This window comes from Anas acuta, chromosome 2 (genome assembly GCF_963932015.1).
Source record: "Anas acuta chromosome 2, bAnaAcu1.1, whole genome shotgun sequence".
In the NCBI taxonomy this organism is placed as follows: Eukaryota; Metazoa; Chordata; class Aves; order Anseriformes; family Anatidae; genus Anas; species Anas acuta.
The window spans coordinates 56,085,861-56,107,578 of record NC_088980.1 but is presented as its reverse complement, the minus strand read 5'-3'; the positions used below and the strand labels follow the sequence as shown (position 1 = coordinate 56,107,578).

The 21,718-nt window shown below is 35.1% G+C and overlaps 1 protein-coding gene across 1 annotated transcript in view; it reads left to right on the top strand.

The window, feature by feature from the left end:
- The window catches only part of CNTNAP2 (contactin associated protein 2), a 1,125,334-nt gene that overhangs the window by 535,474 nt on the left and 568,142 nt on the right, over positions 1-21,718 (top strand). The window contains exon 8 of the mRNA XM_068674838.1: positions 2,385-2,649. Coding sequence (XP_068530939.1) covers positions 2,385-2,649 — 265 coding nt within the window. The remainder of the gene's footprint in view (positions 1-2,384; positions 2,650-21,718) is intronic.

Below are 21,718 nucleotides of genomic sequence, written 5' to 3'. Positions count from 1 at the left end.
TACGTAACAAAATATATTTCTAATCCATAGTGTGACTACCACACTGAGAATATTAACAAAGGGTTGCGGAGCGTATTTCATCCAAATTCCAGATTTTTTTTTCTGTGTGTAAAACCTGTGTTTTAGCCAAAATATGTGTATCACACTTGGAAATATTCAGACTAAAAGTATCCAAAAAATTGTTAGCTATTTCAACATAGTGTTAGTTGGCTGAAAGCTTGAAATGAAAATCTAGGCAACTTTTAGACTGAATAAATAAATAAATAAATAAAGAATCAAGCTGATTAGTATCAAAGCAGCTAAAAGGAGGTCCTTTGACTTTACTGAGAAAGTAGTTGTCATTTCTGTAATTCACACTCCAATTTGAAAGATTCCTGTAGTTGTTTTCGCTAATAATTTTCCTTAATCTTTAAATGTATTTTGTTACCCGTGGAACATATATGGTATACAAAAAGAACATGGTTTCTGATGTTGCAATTTTATCATAAAGATAGGAACAAATCCTTTTTTTGAGATCAGCAAAGAGAAGTCTCTTCTTTAGTTTCAGAGTAATGGAAACTCCAATGTTTTGTGATTAATAATGGAGGTAACCTGATAGTCTAGCTACTACTAGTTTTACTGGCTAGTATAAGTAGACTGTGTGGCAGTGTAATTTCTGACACTCTGTAGGAAAAAGAGGTAGTTATGCAGAATACATCTAAGAATAAATCTGAGAGCTCAAGAAAGTCTTTATTTTTATTTAGTTAGTTGTGGCATGGCAATACTAAATAAGAAACTGAATCTGCCACATAGGTGGTATCATGCTATGACATAAATAAGGTGTTTTCATTCCTTAAAAAAGATATTTTTTAGGATATTGGTAAATGGGTACACAGTCTTGCTTCCTTATGACATTATCTAGCCCATTTCCAGTTGAAAACAAGTATTTATAAAAAAATTTACTTAGGACTTCCACCCACACATCTTAGAAAGTTACTGTCTGGCATCCAAATGCTCTAATTTCCCCCAAGGTGATTTTTCAGGTGTATTTATACACTATGAATAATAATAAAAAAGTTTGTCATGAAAGGAATGATAAGTAACAGAAAGTCAGTAAGTTGGAATTTAAAATATTTATGTGCTAACAATTATGTCTTACTCTGACTGGGTCTGAACAGTGCTCAGATGAACCTTTTATCTAAATATCTAAATACCTCTGAAAATGTTGTTCAATCCTTAATAATTTTTAATGTTGAAATAAGTGGCAATGGAACTACTGCTCTGATCATCTGATACTGCATCAGACAAAATCTTTCCTTATCAAAATAAATGAAATTACCAGAGTATCATTTTTCCACAGTGTGTCAGAAAATTTAACCATAGAACAAGGTCCTCTTTGCCACATGGTAGAACAGTTCTTCAGTAGAGCAAGTCTTCCTGTTCTATTCATTGAAGCATTAAAATACCAGTTCTGGACAGAGATCTCCTTAGAGGAATATGGTTTAAAATAAGAGCTTTATATTGCTTATTATTTCTAAGGAAAAAATGATGTCTATAATACAGCCTGCCATTGTGTTCTCTCATGAGAAATGACATCCGAACCAGAGTGAAAAATTTATGTCCATAACTCTGGTCTTACTTACAGGTATGTTTTACAGCTTTTGTGATCAGTATACCTGACTGGATTTTTGTCAGTTTCCTTAAGAGTGAAATTTTATAGTGTGCAAAACTCAACTTCTTTTACAGAGAAAATGATTAATTGACCAAAAATATTAGGCATTTTTCATGATCAGCTACTCCAAATGATTCAACTTCATAAAATAAAGTATTAGCTTGTCTAGTATTATCCATCAGAAAACATAACAGAGAAGCTAGCTGTTCACAATGTATTATATGTCCTTCTTTTACAACCTCACATGTTGTGCTGATTTGACATGGTGATATAAGGGTATTTTGAAAACTCTATTTAATGAACTATTGCCATCTTATAGATTTCTTTGGTTACCATGAACAAGTTCAAGTTTCTAATGGATTCATTTCATCATCTTTAAACTAAGAATATTAATGCGTTCCTCTAAGCTTTATGTTACACTACAACTCTTCAGGGCAGAGACTGCCTCTTACTATGTGTATGCACAGTGCAAAATATAATCAAGCCACTTCTTTGGCAGAGGCCTCTAGGCAAAACAGAAATGTAAACTACCACCTTATAATAATAACAATAATGATAATATTAATAACACATTTTTACATGGAGCTTACATTGACTACAGTAGTCTCTGGATTGAATGAAACCTAGAATACTTTTCTACCTATAATACTAGGTTATACATAGAGGTAACTATGAATTTAGTGGAATCTTAAAATTTTGCTTACGTTTTTGCTTTTTTGTCTGTTTTACTTAGGGAAATTTAAGTTTTTCATGTGTGGAGCCACATACAGTGCCTGTCTTTTTCAATGCCACCAGTTACCTTGAGGTTCCTGGTCGCCCAAGCCAGGATCTGTTTTCAGTCAGTTTCCTTTTCCGAACCTGGAACCCCAATGGACTTCTTGTCTTCAGCAACTTTGCAGATGGCCTGGGCAATGTTGAAATTGACATTAACGAAGGCAAAGTCAGTGTTCACATCAATGTCACCCAAATCAAGAAGAACCGAATAGACATCTCATCAGGTAAGTGTGTTTTTTGTTGCTGTTTTTTTTTTTTTTTTTTTTAATATAATTTTTGTTGGTGTTGTTTAAAAGAATAATGGAATTCAAAATTGGAAAAAATGCTTTACAAAATTTAAAATTGAAGCTGTAACAGCACATTTATTCATACTTAATCAGATCCTTTATTATGCATCTCAATGAGTAAAAAGTAGAAAAAGAGAACAGTTGTTAGATAAGAGACAAGTATTCTTATTCTGTGATTAAAACAAGAAGACATATCACTCCTTGACTATGAGGCAGCGTTGCTTCATACTTTCTTTTTTTTCATCAGTCTTTCAGATTTCTCAGCAAAAATATGTGCTTTCAACAGGGGATGATATTATATCCCTGTGTGGAGAGTAGCCTAATAATATGGAAGCTCTCTATCCCTCAAAAAAAAAGCAAGTTGTTTTAACCACAGGGCTGGTGTGAAAAATACCATGACATTTTCTAAATATTCTACAGAGTCATGCTGGAGAAGTAACAGAGCTTTCAGTACCTATCTAAGGAAGCTTTGGAAAAATACTGTGTAAAAGAACTAAAAATCATTAGTTGTTTCTGGAATTTAAGGTGTGTGTTTATTCCAGTTGATAAGTCTTTTAAAAATACTTGATGCATCCCAGGGTCCTGAGTGAACTGGTTGATGTAGTTACCAATACACCCTCCATCACATTTGAAAAGTCATGGAAGTCAGGTGGACTCCTGGTGACTGGAAAGGGAAATGTCACTCCAATTTTTAAAAAGGGTAGAAAGGAAGACCCTAGGAACTACAGACTAGGCAACCTCGTCTCTGTGCCTGGGAAAATCATCACAGAATCACAGAATCATCTAGTTTGGAAGAGACCTCCAAGATCACTGAGTCCAATCCCTAACCTAACACTAACAAGTCCACTATGGAACAGATCTTCTCTGAAGTCATGTTAAGACATATGTTAAGGTAGGGAGGTGAATTGAGACAGCCAACATGACTTCAGGAAGGGCAAATCATGCATGACCAATCTAGTATGATCATCATCTGTCTTCTATGATGGTGTGACTACATCAGTGGACAAGGGAAAAGTAACTCATATCATCTACCTAGAGTTCTGTAAGGCCTTTGACATGGTTCCATACAAGATCCTTGTCGCCAGATTGGAGAGAAGTGGATATGAAGGGTAGACTATGCAGTGGCTAAGTAACTGGCTGGATGGTCACATCCAGAGAGTTGCAGTTAATGGCAGAGGTCAGAGACTAATGGTGGCCCTCAGGGGTCTGTAGAGGGACCGCTTTTATTTAATGTTAAGTAATGATATAGACGATGGGATGGAGTGCATGACAACTCCATGACACCATACACAAACTCAACAAGTTTGTGCATGATGTGAAGCTGAGTGATGCAGACAGCACAACAGAAGGAAGGGATGCCATCCAGAGGCACCTAGACAGGCTTGAGAAGTGGGCCTCTGTGAAATTCATGGAGTTCAACAAAGCCAAGTGCAAGGTCCTGCATCTGAGCCTTGGCAATCCCAATCACAGATACAGGCTGGATGGTGAAGGGATTGAGAGCAGCTCTGAGGAGATGGACTTGGGGGTGTTGGTTGACAAGTAGGTCAACATGAGCTTTCAGTGTGCGTTTGAAGCCCAGAAAGCTAACTGTATCCTGGGCTGCATCAAGACAAGCATGGCCAGCAAGTTGAGGGAGGTGATTTTCCCCCTCTACTCTGCTGTCATGAGACCTCATCAAGATTACTTCATCCAGGTTTGGGGCCATAGCACAAGAAAGACTTGAACCTCTTAAACCAAGTCCAGTGGAGGGCCACAAAAATGATTAGAGGGCTGGAGCACCTTTTACAGAATCACAGAATTTCTAGGTTGGAAGAGACCTCAAGATCATCGAGTCCAACCTCTGACCTAACGCTAACAGTCCCCACTAAACCATATCCCTAAGCTCTACGTCTAAACGTATTTTAAAGACTTCCAGGGATGATGACTCCACCACTTCCCTGGGCAGCCTGTTCCAATGTCTAACAACCCTTTCGGTAAAGAAGTTCTTCCTAAGATCCAACCTAAAACTCCCCTGGCGCAACTTAAGCCCATTCCCCCCCTCGTCCTGTCACCAGGCACGTGGGAGAACAGACCAACCCCCACCTTGCTACAGCCTCCTTTTAGGTATCTGTGAAGTGCAATAAGGTCACCCCTGAACCTCCTTTTCTCCATGCTGAACAAGCCCAGCTCCCTCAGCCGCTTCTCGTAGGACTTGTTCTCCAGGCCCCTCACCAGCTTTGTCGCCCTTCTCTGGACTCGCTCAAGCACCTCGATGTCCTTCTTGTAGCGAGGGGCCCAAAACTGAACACAGCACTCGAGATGCCGCCTCACCAGAGCCGAGTACAGGGGGACGATCACTTCCCTAGCCCTGCTGGCCACACTGTTTCTTATGCAAGCCAGGATGCTGTTGGCCTTCTTGGCCACCTGAGCACACTGCTGGCTCATATTCAGCCGACTATCAACCATCACTCCCAGGTCCTTCTCTGCCTGGCAGCTCTCCAACCACTCATCTCCCAGCCTGTAGCTCTGCTTGGGGTTGTTGTGCCCCAGGTGCAGGACCCGGCACTTGGCCTTGTTAAACTTCATGCAGTTTCCTACAAAGAATGCCTGAGGGAGATGTTTGGTTTATTTTAACCTGAAGAAGGCTCCGGTGGGACTTAAAGGGGGTTTATAAGAAAGACAGGGATAAACTTTTTACAAGGGCTTGTATTGACAGGACAATGGGTAACAGTTTTATGGGTAAAAGGGTAGATTTACATATATGGGTATTATATATTTATGGGTTTGTTGGTAACAGAGGGTAAATGGGTAGATTTATATTTGATATAAATAAGAAATTCTTCACTATGGGAATGGTGAGGCACTGGAACAGGTTGCCCAGGGAAGCTGTGGATGCTCTCTCCTTGAAGTTGTTCAAGGTCAGGTTGATGTGGCTTTGGGCAGTGTGATTTAGTGAGAGATTTCCCTGCCCATGGCAGGGGAGTTGGATCTAGATGATCGTTAAAGGTCTCTTCCAACTCTGTATGATTCCAAGCACTGTATGATTCTATGATTTTTCTAAATTGTACTTTCTATATATGGGTATTTCTGGATCAGCTATGGCCAGTATGATGTTTGCAATGTCATGTCCATTTGTTAGCAAAGTCATGACCTAATTATGAGTTGGAAAATACAGAGTTGATTGCAAATAGGTGTAGATATACACACGCACATACACAAATTATTTGAAGCATTGTATATGTTAACCTAGTTACTTCGCCAAATTTTTTCTTAATTCTATAGTGAAGGTATTTCAGTCTTCATTGATAGCATTGACTGCAATGAACGACAATGTTTTTTATGTTTACCGTTTGATTTACTGTGGAAAATATGTTATCTCTGTAGTCAGTAATATAAGCAGGGAGTTAAGGAAATGTAAAAATATATATATATTCTAATGAGAAAAGGTTAAAAGGAGAGTAACAATTCATTTGGGAAGAAGTTTTCTCTTTTCACCCCATTAATGAAATACAGTTGAGCATAAGGTGAATTAAATTGTTTAAATATAGAAGTGAATAATATTTGAATAGTAATAACAAGAAATCAGAATTCATCTGTTTTGTAAAATGAACATTTTAAATGAAAAATATATTAAATTTTCTTCCACCATTAGAATTTTTCTGAGCACAAAAATCAATATAGTAGCTTACAAGTTAGTGTTTCATTGCCTTGTTATATAATATTCATGAAAGAATTAAGTACTGCTTTGGTTATACTCTAGGGTCTTGAACAAGAATTTTGTTTTAAGGTGCTGGCATGTCATAGGAAAAACAGGTAATGCTGATATCAACAGCAGTTGATATCAACATTATCAGTTTCTGGATAACTTTCTGAAGTTATGCTTTGCAAAAAATGAATTTTATTTTCTTCTTTAATGATAGATACCATGTGTTTTGCTTTTTTTTTTATGCATTCAGTCACTTTTTTCAAGCCTCTGCCTAATCTCTATACATCTGATTAAAGCATTTAATAATCTGTATTATGAACATTTCATTATATTCATACCATTTTCCATTAGTGTGTTGAAAAGAATGAGGGTGGTTATATTACAGCCTAGTACATATTATTTTTCGCTACCAGAAAAAGGCAATAGACTTTGTGTTGACCTGGCAAAGCAAAATTTCAGGATTTACTTGAGATAGCTGTAGTTTGTTTAACAACAGAAAAACAGATCAGTGTCTGATCCCTGTGTTTTAGCTAGGTGGTGACAATAAAAAACTTGTTAATAACTAGTTATAACTTTTCGATAAATTTTGATAATGTATTGATAAAGTGTACATTTATTTCCCCATAACAAAATTTTGATTATAACAGAATATTTTACTTTAATATATAGTCTTCAGTTTTCAGTGCATATGAAAGAGACAAAGGTAAGTCTTGAAGACTTAATGTCTTCTGAACAGACTTCCTCCATGTAAACTTTCTTCATGTAAACTAAATGTTTAGTAAACACAGTATAGCTGTGATCAGACTGGCAAATCTGTTGTACAAAGTCAATGGCCCTTGATTTTCCTTTTTCTTACATTGGCCCTATTCAAACGCTACCACCATTTGATTGCTTACAGATATTATAATAAACTGCTGTTACTAAGAGAAAAATCAGGCCCACTGGAAGCTGAAATAAAGAAGATTTAATTAGAAGAAATAATCTATTGACAGTGGAAAATTACACAAGTGAATTACTTAAAGCTTGTGTATAAATCAAGAGTTAAACATTCTATTGACTTTTCTATACAGAGTAAACTGTGATGAATATCTTCACAGTTTTGTATCTCCCAGCATAATAATAGGAGAGAAACAGTCAAGAGATTTATTTTTACTGCTCCATGTAGTTTTGGAGCAAATTCTGCTTTTGGCATCATGGGCATACATTCAGGGAAACTTCCTGGAAATTGTTGTATTTACCCAAGGGAGTGATGGCTGCACTGCTTTAACTGCATGTTAAAGAAATAAGTGTTACTGCTTTCTGGAAGAACTTTTTAAACACAGACTAATATAGTTTGCAATACCAAAGAATTCTGATTTTCCTCTGCAGTTCATAAAATCATTACATTTTAGTATATGCCACCAGTTTACAACCTACTCAAAAATTGTGATCTTAAAATTAGAGGTATAACTTGTTGATGAAATTGTATTTATTTATAAGCTTGTACATGCTGATGTCTTCTTTCTTGAGCACAGAAGAAATCAGCAATTAGAAAATGTCAGACTCCCATGTCTCTCTTTTCCAAAAAACTCACCATATTTCTAAAAGTCACCTGCAAATGCTGTTCATTGCATAGTAAAGTCACAGTCTGTGTCCCACTTGCCTTCTTTCCTTCTGCCAAGTTATATCTACCTGTTTCAGAAACTTTATCCAAATTCTTTCCCAATTAAGCCAAAGTTTTCAAAAGCTTTCAACATGTGGAAAAATTGGTAACCCGCTAACAAAAATGAAGAATGCTGCTTTGGCTGAAGAAACAATGGTAGTAACATTCAAAATAGCAGTCCTGAGAAATGGTCTAGTTGCTTCCTGACAGTCTTTGACCGCAAACCCTAAATTCCTGTTTTAGTATACAAAACAACTCCTATGTCTCTGGAGAAAAGGCAAAGTTTTCGTGCTGACAGGTAACAATAAATAATCTCTTAATTTAATCAAGCATATACCTTCTCGCTTGATGGCTTTTTGTAGACTGTTTCAAATCTAAAAAGTGATCTTTCAACTCTAAACATTGTCTGCTCAACTTAAGTAGAACAGGCTCTGTGAAAATCCTCTGGATTCTATCCCAAAGTACAACTCATAAGTCACTGAAAGGGAACATCTTCTTTTGCCCATAATACCTTAACAGAGAATTTTTCAGTTTCCAAAGTCTTCTGCCACTAAATTGAATTCATCTGCTTGGAGCTACTTTTTTCCTGTTCCAACTCTTCTAGTTAACATCTTTTGTATCACAGCTGCTGCTCAAGGCTGTCTTTAGTTCCTCTTCTCAACCATAAACTTATTAATACTTGGGCTATGAATATCCCATTTTGTCATATTTATCCACATTAAATAAATAAGACTTCTCCGCATATAATCCTTTTGGGAAGCTTTCCACACCTCTCTGCTAGGTCTCAAGTTATCTGAATTGCAGTTCATTTATATTTTAGACCTCAGGTTAAGATAACATCCTCAAGGTAATAACGTGTTACTGTCTGACAGATCTAAAGTTGTACTCTTCCAGTGAAAATTCCCAGCGGAATTTATGTGGAAATGTGGAATTTTAGAAGTACTTTTGCCTCTGTTTCTATATGAGGGTTTAAATAGAGAATGTGTATACACAGATCAAAAGTGCACTTCTGGTGGGAAGATAACATTTCCCATCATGTCTTTCCCATACTACTGATACTAGGTTATACACTGAACATTAGTAAGTAAAGGCTGTGAGACACTTTTCAGAATGATCAAGATGAGACACAAATTCTGTTCATGGAAGATGACTTAGAAGAGTCTGAATATCCCTGTTGTTTGTTTTCTTCCCATACGTGCCTCATTTTGTCTCTCTATTTCTCTTTTATATATTTATTTTTTGCTAATGACTTTAAACAGTGAATGCAGCTACAGGAATAGTGTGTTTATTTATTCATTTATTTATGGGTTACAGAGAACTGAGAAACAGACATACTTGTAGGGTTCCTTATTCATAGTTTTCTTGTAGACTCTTTCTGCATCTCATTGTACTGAGATGCAGAAACCAGTCAGAGCAAGAAATAGAGTTCTCGACTGAAGGCTTTTTCTACTAAGAAAACTGATTAGTCAATGCTTTGATGAATTGTGCTTCAACAGTCACTGATTTTCACTGGAGAGTTGCCCACCAAGCTATGCATTCTAAAATTTAGGTGGTACCATTTTTGGATACTTCACTGAGAAGTGTTATAGAAGTATATAACTGTTGGTTGCACTGGTACCTTAAAAGGATGGAAAAACCTGAGAAGAAAAGAAAGTAGACTGTCTATCTTAACAAGCTTCCTAAAAGTATACAGGAGTCTGAAGTTCAGTTTACTTATTTTGACCTCATTTTCCTCTGTGTTACAGAAGAGAGTTAGAAGGGAACTTTGCAGTCCACTCTGTAATTTAATACTGCAAGATGAAGTAAGGCCTTTGAGCAGTCACTATGTTGCACTGAACTTCATTCAGGAAGAGGTCCAATAGTCAATAGCTAAATGGGAATTTTAGCTTTCTAGTGTAAATTATGTCAGTGGAGGTGGACAGAGCTATTTGGAAATTTACACTTCTGACTGGTTTTTAATTCACTAAGTTTGACAGGAAACAAAATCAGTTTCTGTTTCTTTCCTTGTTCCCTTTGCTTACTCCATCCACATTAGTAGTTGTCAGGCAGGCTTGAGTCAAATCAGTGAAAATTTTCTTGTGACTTCAGTCAAAGACTAGCCCCTTAGTTCTGAACACTACAGAATGTCTAATATCATTGAATTACATAAAGCAGATGAGTTTTTACTTAAATGGGTACTTTGTGTGTTTATTTTTGTCGAATAAAAAATAATGTGACTAGAAATCTCGCTGTGAAGGTTGGTTTAGTAAGCTAGGGTTGTTTAGTTAAAGCTAGCATTACTTGTTGGATCAGTAAGAAGGTACTGTGAGAAAGGACATGACAAAATACACTTTTTTGTGTGTGTGTTTGAAGGTCTTTCAGGACTTACATGTGCTGATTAAGGTAATTGAGTTTTTTTCTGCTATTATTTTCCTTTTAGTGGAGTAATAATTAAACAAAATGATACAATAGAGACAGAGCTGTAAATGTATTTGTTGTGTTTGTGCACATCCTGACCTGACAGAAGTATCCCAAGGGCACCATGGAGTATTCATATAATATAAAGAAAGATTAAAGGGATGTTTTCTACTGTGTAAATTACTGGATATCAGAAATGTTATGTTCTTTCCCCCAATTTAGTAGTTTACCAGCTCTCCCTCCTCTTCCATAAAAACAGCACTTTAAGAAAGCCCATTTCTGGCACTCATATACCTATGCTGAACATTGGTTTTCATAGGTGACAGTAACCTTGCAACAGTGTCAGCCAATTCTTTCAGCACTGACATGAATAACATTCAGCACCTTATGTTATTTCAGCTTATGTTTCTAATTTCATGAAAGACCATTTTTCTGTTAATGACAGGATGAGATGGTTCCTGTACACTTTTTCTTGGATGTTAATGTTACTTGAAAAAATGTGTTTAGACTTTGTGTTATATTAGGACTTCAGTCCACCTTGTTGTAGCAGATTACTGGACTAGTGAGAAAATGTAGCAATACTATATGAACTTTACTTTTTACTTCACTGTTATTTCAGAGAGAAAGCAGTTGGCTAAATACATCTTGTGACAACCTGGCATATGATTAATCATCTATAATAGCTTAAATACTTTTATTTGCTGGCACAATTGTAGTTGCTTTTCTTGTTGCCTTTACTTACTGCATCCACATCAATAACTGTGTTGGACAAACTGGCCATGAGAACAAAGATCATTCTCTGGTCCTGATTACAAGACAACATAGACACAGCCTGTGGTGTTTCAGAAACAAAAAACACAGAGAGTCAATATTGTATTTATAGACCTGAAGTTTACCTACAGAAGTAGAAGCAAAAGGGTAGTTAATGAGTTTGGAAAAGTGGCCTACTACTACAGAGTATTTGTTGTTTCAGAAGGGAGCTTTAGTGGGTGCAAAAACCTGCTGGAACAAGAAAACGTTTTTTTTTAGGAATTAGAAAATAAATAAATACTGGAGACACAGTTACATAGTTTCCACTTATTAGATAATGCTTTTATTGCCTTTACATGTGAAAATACATTAAAGGACAGGGTGGGAAATCAAGGGCCTTGAACCATGGTATGTACTTTATTGTTGGCTACATGTACTATGTTATATCATTTTTAAAAATACGGCATCAAAATAATTAAAAATAACGGCATCAAAACTTCAAACAGGGGAGACACAACAATGTGCAGAACCACTGTCAATTATTTTTTTAAAATAAAACTCCCAGTGCTACCTTTTAACCTTCTCCAAAAGCAAGAAAAAAATATAGGTTTTATTTTATTGTAAGATGGGTATTTTCAGCATTTGTACTTGTAATAAAAACAGAAATGTTCTTTCTAGTGGAAATGCCCTTGAAACTTATTTGAGTTTGCATGGAATTTTACAATTTTGAAACATCTAATCTTATTTATATCTAATCTTTAGGTATATGTACCACAATGCCACTAAGGAATTAGAGAAAAAATAATAAAAATTCATTATTATTATTATTATTATTATTATTATTATTATTATTATTATTTGGTAGGGAGGAGAACATGGAACATGGAACAGGCATGGAACTTCAATTTACATCCTGGAAACTGACTCTCAATATCTTCTTTTTCATTGCTATTCAGCAACTTGAGCAAATAGGTTATTATCTGTGACAGGTTTCTGGCAGTCCCTCTTGGTTTGACAGTGGTTTTTTTTGAGAGAAGAAAGAGTCACTTTTGTATATAGTGAAAGAAAAAGTTGTCGAGCATACATACATATTTTATGCTGCATAAAATTTAAGTGCTAGAGGAAAGATTCTGTTTTCAGTTAGGCCATTTAAAATTCACAGTGCTTCTACTGACCTCCAGGTTTATATCAATGACACAGGATGGTGTCTAGCCCAAAGGCTGAATTTAATTTTTTTTTGCATGGGCAAGACAGCTCTTGTAAAACAGCTTAGCAATAACTCTGTTTTTTTTTTTTTTTTTTTTTTTTTTTTTGGTTAATAAGTTATGTGTTTTATCATTTTGCCATTTTCTACTGACATTGACAGAATTAAAAGCAATTTCTATGAGTGTGCTTCCTTGAAATGGTATCATGTATAGTCTTCACGGTCTAGTTGTTGGTTTTTCTTCTGAATAGTTCACAGGAGCTGCAGAAATCCTTGGGTCACAGTACACAAGGTGGGGGGGAGAATCTGATTGTATGTTGAAAAATATTGTGAGTCCCTTCGGGCATTTTTTGCACATTGCTTCTTTTCATTTTCAAATGATGCTGAAGCAGCAGCACATGAGCACTGAGGTGAAACAGAGCAACCAAAGTCCTTTGGATTCTGTAAACTGAATGGCAGAAGACATTGCCTTTGGAAAGCTTGCTCATTAAGTTTACGTATTTGAGTGGGGAAAAATAAAATAAAAGATACACTCTTAATTGCCTTGCTGAGGAGCAGTGACTATAAAATACATAGTTTATTTTAATATGAATGGGGATTTTATGGAAGTTTTTCACTGAAGAAAAATATTGAAAATTCTACACATCTACTTTATAGAATATTTGCTTACTAAAGAAAAAACATGTTCAGAGGCATGACTTCCTCTGTATCTTTTATGTGAAATACATTTTATATACAATACTTGAAGTCTCCATTCTTTTAAAATGCAAAAATGACTTTGGTTTTATTGTTACATATTTAAAATAGTGGAATGTCATAATATAAGCTCTCATAAATGATGATTTCATTCATTAATCTTTTGTAGTTCTCTTAACAGCTCTTCTTATGCATATTGTGTAGTTACATTAACACATATATTAAAATCAATTGCCAAGTGGAATTGTCTTTACCACAGAACAAGCACACAGATTTCCACCAAACAGAACAGCCTTTTTAACATTCTGATGTTGGTACTTAGGCAATTACCTTTTCAAACAATTGCAGCAAATGCCATGTCTCTGGGATCTGGAATTTGCAACACAAGGCAGATATTACTGATAGAACTAGATCTAGGACAGAATAATGTGGTACTGAGGCATATTTAGGAGACTAAGCCTGTTTCTCTAGTATTAGCAGCAAGTGATATCTCTGATCAAATTTACTTTGTGGTAAAGCTTTCCTGTATATTATACAGAAAATCTGGTCTCGGGAGGATGACCTACATGTATTGAAGCATTACCCAAAGGCACAGAACTAGGCAGAGTACAGCCCTTCCTTCTTTGCCTTCAGTTGGTGCCTGTTAAACAAATATTTAGTTTTACAGTATTAATATACTGTATAAATACATTTATGTATTTATGTAAAATACTTAAAACTTAAAAATATATATTTGAAATGTCCTAAATTCAATCTTTTCTTAACATTTTCTGCTTTGTTTTGTAGTAGATCAACACGTTTAAAAACAAAAACAGAAATCATTTTTTTATTGAGTGCTTTTACACCTCACACAAATTTACACTGATTGTGATTTTCAAACAGCCAGTTAATAATTACTTCAAGTCTTTGAGACGAAGTCTTGTCTCAGAAGAAGTTCATGGGCCTTTGCTTTACTTCAGTGAGTGGCAATAATGTTTTGTTCAGAACTGTAGCTGTGTTTCCACCAATAGTTGGAACGATAATCTTTTTCCTACAGTGAAATGTAGTCTATTGCTTGTATCCACACTTAAGTCAAAGTGTTGTTCTACTCTTACTATAGATGTTGCAATTGGAAGTTACAATTACAAAAAGAAAGAGCTCTGTTATGGTTTCAGTTGAAGGTGCCTGAGATACTAAAAAAAAAAAAATGTATATGAGATGCTTACTTTTCTACATTATAACTAGAAAGGCGTAAAACATTATGATACAATAAGCATTCACTAATTCTCTTTCTTACAGTGGAGAGATAGATAAGATAGAGAGATAGAGTGTTGAACTTTCCCTGTATAGTTCAAAAGAAATATCAAATAAAGCAATGGCATAACATGTCAGGGCTCCCTGGTATCCAGTCTTAACTCTTGAAATCCAAAACTGTTTATTCTCTTTCCTCACAAACAGCAGGGCATATTGATAAGGTATTAATAAAGAATTATATATGTGTAATATAATACAATATATCTCATCAAATTTATATGTAATCTTCTTAGAAGACTGCTCAAGATACACAGGGCCACATAAAATAATGTTATTTAAAATAATAATAAAAAAATCCTCAAAAGTTTGAGAGCAGAGCTAGAGAATGCTGTTTTGCTAACAGACCACTTAAAAGCAAACAAAAACAATAAATTGCTGAACCATTTTATCTTCCTTTGGCAAGATAACATTGGGTTATTTGTTTTTCTGTTGAACAAACTTAGAGCACAAAGAATGTACTTACTTCTGCTTGTACCTATTTCTTTCTTGCTTTGATAGTGTAGTACAAACTTTGCTTTTCAGCTTTTGTTTGTAGTAAAATGCTGTCAAGTCTGTGAGTTTTAGTTCATGATTGTTTTATTTCTGATCTCTCCTAATGTAGGCCTTTTGGTATTGGACCCTTTGTCTTTAGCTGCTTAAATGTGGATTTTTACAACTCAATTTTTGACTGGAAATAATGTTAATATTACTACTAATATTACTACTACTAACTAATATTACTACTTACAATAAATAGCTGTGTTACTAGAAGCATGTCCCATATGCCAGTCAGTCACATTTGAATTTTGAGTGCTGTTGCTTAGGAACCTGTGATCAGTGTCATAAGTCTCCTTAAGGCTATTCCGTAATTAGTACAAGGTTTTGGCTTTTAAATAATAATATTTAAAAAATTAAATTAAATTAAATTAAAAGTGTAAAGTGCATAAACAAATATCGGAAGTATGACCATCTCAGAAGAAAGATCATCTCAGACAATGCAACAGAAGCTCTGAAGCTGAACACAATATATATTTTTTGTTTGTTTGCTTGCTTGTTTGTTTGCTTGTAGAATGAGTGAGCATCATTTTTATCCTTTTTGTTTTCTGAAAGCTTCTTTAGTTATTTTCAGCTTCAGGTCTCCCTGGGCATTCCCATGACAGTGAATCAGAGACACTGGATGTCTCTGCTAATGAGAGCTAATATTTTTTTCTGTAAGTAGTGAGCTATTTAACAATCATGTGATAGGGGAATGCAGCAAGTCAATAGAAAACATTTTTTATTTTTTTATTTTTTTATTTTTTTTATTTTTTTATTTTTTTATTTTTTTTCCTGAGCATAGCGTGTTCCCAGAATTGTTAAGGTCTTTCTTTGTGTCACTGAAGCTCCATGAATCTGTGTGAGATTGGTTAGAAAAATGTTGTATGAAAGAAAGAACAATTAGATGTAACTGTACACTGAGGCAGATTGAGGCTGAGAGAGGAATTAATTGTAGATAAATGATAAATAAAGGTTATGGCAAATAAGCTTTTCATATGTAGATAAATAAATACCTATATTTCGTTTGTTATGTGTCTCTTATTGCTAGCTCAACAGAAAGCTAGAATATAATGTGGTTTGTTAACTGAGCTGTACTCACTTATTTATCAGTCACTTCAACTTCCTTAGAAGTTTTTTCACATATGGTGCTAAATTCCTGTTTTTATGGAAATGGTCTGAGGTCCAATACCTTACATTATGTCCTCAAAAAAAAATTCAGCACCAATATTATATATAAAAGTACAAGAAGACAAAGAAATTACACAGTACTAGCTAAATACTAGTAAGTTTAATTTGTTGTTTCTTTGTGTTGTGTTTTGTTTTGTTTTTTTAAAAAGATAAATTAAACAAGTAGCTCTGTAGTTTGTTTCTTAAAGTAAATTCAGCTTTCACAGAGCTTTTCTAAACAGCCATGAGTATATATCCTCATCCACTTCTAATGGGGGAAAGAAAATCCAACAAGCTTGAAAGAATTCTGTAATGTTTCAGAAATCTGTTTTAAATGATAAACAGAAAAAACATTAAGTGCAATTCAATAGTAATGTTACTTTTATGTTCATATCACTTTGGTTGGTTTTCTCATATCATATTTTATAGGCACAAGAGAAATATTTTCTTTCATTTAAATAGATATGAAAGCACATTCAATTATGTCAACCAAATCTTGCTAAGAAGAATTATGGAATAATATTTGGAATATATGGACTATATTTGGAATTATATATGTGGAATATATATTTGGAATTATATATATATAATATATGGAATTAATATTAGTTTGTTTGTGGAATTCATTGTGGTTTTGATTTGGTTTGGCTTCAAAAATAGATGTGTATTGTCATTAAACTGATGAGCAAACTAATGATGTAAAATTTAAGAATGAACTCTTATTTTAAAATGAATTAGTGTTCTAAATTTTCTGGTTATCATTGTCATCCTTACAACAGAGCTAAATAGAATCAAATTAATAGCTGAAGTTCAGTTTGGATCAAAGCTTCCAGCTCAAATCTGTTTTTGTCATTTGGAAGTTTTAACAGGCATGTGGGTACCCACAATCCTAAGACAAACATGAAATGAAACTTAAAGTTCAAATTAAGCTGAACCTCTAAACTACCAAATAGATATAAAAAAAATGAAATAAAACATTTTTTTGTCCATTATCTTTGGTGATTAATACATCTAGGCATGCAGAAATCTGAAGTAACAATGTGGTCTAGTCTCCACTTGTAACCAGCATAATCACATAGGAAAATTGATATTATGTTATTATGAGTTATTGAGCACCCTTGTAGCTGCCAAATACACTCATCTCACACTGAAAACAGCAGAATTTGAAAGCCTTTTGTACAATGCAGAGCACATCCTGGAAAGAACGTGATGCTGCCACATCCAGTACTGAAATCAGTCTCAGGCCAACTTAAATTCGATAAAAAATTGAGTATGATAGCTTCTGAGAAGGGCATTGCAATATAACTTGTTTTTCTTAACACATTTTTTTTTTAAATGTGCATTATCTAAGTGCATCTATCTCTGTGCCTTATCTAAGTGCAGCAGCAAGTGGTGCAAAAATATATACGGTCCATTCCCCTTACCATGCATTACAGTTCACACCATGTCAACAATGCTTGTCTGATGCTTGTCACTACTGCCAGGACTCACTGCCTGCCTCTGTAAATTCTGTTTTCAGTTTGTTGCGTATTCATTTAATTGAAAGGGGATGGAGTTGGGAGGGTAGGGGGGAGCTGAGAGAGCAGGGGTCAGAAGCAGGGGGAACAGGAGTCAGAAAGCCCTTCTTCAGTATGTCATCAGTTATCAATTGATCCTTTAGGACTTAACCTGTCAACTTAAATTTTCATTTCATAGAGGGAACTCTTTAGTTTGAAATCTCTGCATTGCAAAGAGCTGGTTGATGATATAAAATTTGAATATGATCTACAATTTGATACTAAATATAATTTAATTGTTTTTAATATGGAAATTAAGTTAGAGTGGAAATACTGCTACCACAAAAAGGAATATAGCATGTATTTTTTTTCTCCATGTGAATTAGCAAATAGAAAGGGGTTTGTATCTGTAGAATACAATTTATGTGTTATGACTAGGTGAATCTTAAAAATGTTACTGCAATCATGCAACAAAAATAAAAGCTCTTATTCATTTCAAATTAAATATGAGCTCAAAATACTGTGTTGTGCCATCTAGTGTGTCACAGAGTCATTAACCTAATTAAATTTTGATATCAGATTTTCTGCTCCAAATAGGGCTTTTTAAGAAGGGTCCTCACTGTACCGGGTAGATCTCTGATAGGGAAGATCTAATAGGGTTCTGCCACTTGCACTCTTGAGAGACTGCTTGGCTAACTACAAGGAAATGCCAGCTGTTGCTCATTCTCATGTACCATCCCACACACTACTCTGAAAGGCAAAGAGAACAATATTTTAGAAGCTGTACAAAAAGAATTAATTGGCACTAAATTTTGAAACCTTCAAGAGCCATTGAAGAAATTATGCCATGGAGAAACATCTTAAAACAAAAACAAACAAACAAACAAACCCTCCTAGCTCCTATAGAAATGATATCTCTTTTGTTGAAAAGTAAGATTTCTGCAATTCTCACACATCTAAAAATATTCCAGTCTTTTTAAGCACTCTTAAAAGATAAGTATCCATGAGGGTACCTACACAAAGTCCTTATTTTCTCTATTGCACTTTAAAATCAATGGACAATGCAATTCTTCACAATTCTCATTGATTGATGCCAAAGCAAGCAGAGTCCTTGGGACTAAACATTAAGAACTTTTCTTAACGCTGTTCTTTGTCATTTAAGAAATTCTTAACACAAGAAATGGAAGAGTTGTAGCTCTATGGATAGCTAAAAGGAATATGATCAGTCTTTACCTCTTTCTCTTCCTCCCCTTCTATGAGCACAGGAAGAAACAAAAAAAAAAAAAAAAGAGAGAGATGTGGGTATTTTACTCCTTTATGGTCAGTTAACTGTAACTTCAAAAAAAATCTGCACTATTAAAATTACCATAGGAATAATCCACAATGCACTGTCCTATATGGAAGAGGGACACAGTTCTGGTAAAGCACTCAGAACATCCTCCTATATTTCAGCATTCATTAAATGTCTTAGGCTGTTGAAGAACGTTAAAAAGATATGCTGATTGAGAGTTTGTTCTGTGCTTGTTTTTTTTCTTAAGAATGAACTTAATCCAATTTTAATGTTGCAAACTCAAGCATTCAGAAGTTGTTTTCTCATGAAAATATGCTGAGCAACATTTCTTGTTCTATGCCACTTTAGTCAGTCCCAAAATGATTTTCAGAATAGTAACTGTGGAAAATTCCACATACACTATGCATAACATCACCAAATTTCATATATTTGCTTTATATGTCTCCTCACACAGATAGTATATCTTTGAGATTCTACTGGTTTGTCTTTCCAGAACCAAATTATTAATATGAATAAATAAATTAAACACACAGGTTCAACATTTTGAAAAATAATCCTAAGAGAATTCTTAATTTGTTTTTCATAACCTGATAATTGTTATATTGGATTGTGTTATAATTAACCAATTCATCAAAAAGCACTAATATTATCAAACACTTCTTACTTTGTCATGCAAGCTCTTGCAGTGTACAAGCATGCAGACAGATAGGAAATATATCAATTAAAAACCTGTCCTATGAATGTGAATTTTTAAGAGACTTTTCAGATAATGGTCTTCAACAGAGTATTTACTCTAGTATCTTTTTCTGTATTTGTACTTCATCCATCACCTGAAGCCTGACATAGTGCCACTCTTCTGAGTCATTCTGACAACAAATTATGAAAACCCCAATCATTACTTAAGCAAAGCATATGTAGAAGGTGAGGTAAGATGAAAAATGCCAAATTAAAGTCCAATAAATGAGATAATAATTTAGATCTCTCTAACTTGGGTGGTGAAGGTAGCAGAGAACTTTATCCACCAGTTGGTAACACTTTAGGCTCAGTACTCCTGATGCCTATGTGACATACAGATTACATAGATTCTCAGATTTTTTAAAAAAGTGGAAGGAAGGAAAAGTCCCGGGATTTTTAGGTATTGAAAAATTTAGGGATTTTTAGATTATGAATCTAAAGGCTTTAGCAGAATATATTATCCAGCAACAAAACTTTGCATCTGGAGCTGAGTGTCCTTAAAACAAAATTGCAGGAGTAGCACGAAATAAGAAGTTTTAAAATATTATGTGCCCAATCCTTGCACATTGTGATATTGCCTTTGAAGTTAAAACTGTTGTATTTTAACTCTTCTAACTTCCTTTTGCTTTTGGTTTCTCAGAATTAAAATGTATTGTGATGATTTCTTCAGTGCATTTTATTTTAGTGGTAACTAAGATAGTCCTGTAGTCACTTTTATCCAGGAACTGTCTGTCTGTAAAGTCTAAGATACATTAAGATGTGATAAAATCAAAAGAGGCTGGTGGCACAAATTTTCTGTCTTTTGTGAGGGCTGGGAGGAATATGCACTACCTGTGTCTCTTGCTAAGTTCCAAGAGAAATATGCCTTTTCTACTGCTGGTTTCTTATTCTTCAAAAGGCAAAGTAAGTGAGAAGAAACAGAAAGCATGAAGAGAATGACGATCAGACTGTGGGTTTCAGAAGAGGCCAGATGATTTACCCAGACATTTCCAGCATTCTGTGAGAGCCATATATTACAGACTGGCAGTATCAGGTGGGAGTTCCTCTTTGGAGTGTAAAGCTGAAAGAAAGCTTATTTTCATCATCAGCAGGGAGCAGGATTAAAAGATGTGTAGATGGAAGGTGGTGCAGGAAGGTGGAATAAAGAGAAAGAGAGGATTTTTTTATAAGGAAGACTAAAGATGCGTGTTCCTAAAACTAGGCTCAGACTTGTCTGAGGGGTAGGGAGATGCCACTGCTTAGGTCCTCTCTGGGGATAGATCAGTGGGTGGTGAAAAATTACATCGTGCATCACTTGCTTTATGTTTTCTCTCCCCTCCTCCTCCTCCTCCTCCTTCTCCTCCTTCTCCATCTCATCCTCCTCCTCCTTGTCCTTTTTCTGTCTTTTTAAACTGCCTTTATCTCAACTCAGGAGTTTTTACCCTTTACCCTTTTTTCTTATTTTGTCCCCTATCCCATGGTGGGGCAGGGAGTGAATGAACAGCTGCGTGGAATGTAGTGATTTAAATTAGAGGTTAGGAGGAAATTCTTCACTCAGAGGGTGGTGAGGCACTGGAACAGGTTGCCCAGAGGAGCTGTGGATCACCAATCCCTGGAGGTGTTCAAGGCCAGGTTAGATGAGGCCCTGGGCAACCTGGTCTAGTGGGTGGCATCTCTGCCCATGGTAGAGGGGTTGGAACTAGATGATCTTTAAGGTCCTTTCCAATCCAACAACAAAACCAGTTATGGGAACTAAGAGAGAAGATGGTCTGCACAATATGAATGTATATACTAATTTAACCTAAAATAACATGGGCTGTTTCACAAGCACAATTAATTTTAGAAGAGAAATATGAATGTTTTCTGAAAACATTTCATAGTGCAGTTGTCAGGGAGGTATAATAGCTTTTTAATCAAAAGCATAATTAATGGCATAGTAAAAAGTGGATATAAACTAGTCATGAATTACTTCAGACTGTAATTCAGAAGAAGGCATTTAACAAGTAGAATAATATTCCAATGCACGCAGACAGTAACAGCAAGAGGTAATCCCACTTAGCCCTGAAAAGTTAAAAATGTGCACTGCTGCAGAACAACTTCATAGCTACAACATGAACAAAATGATGTTGGTTCTTAGCATCCTTTTTCTTCTTAG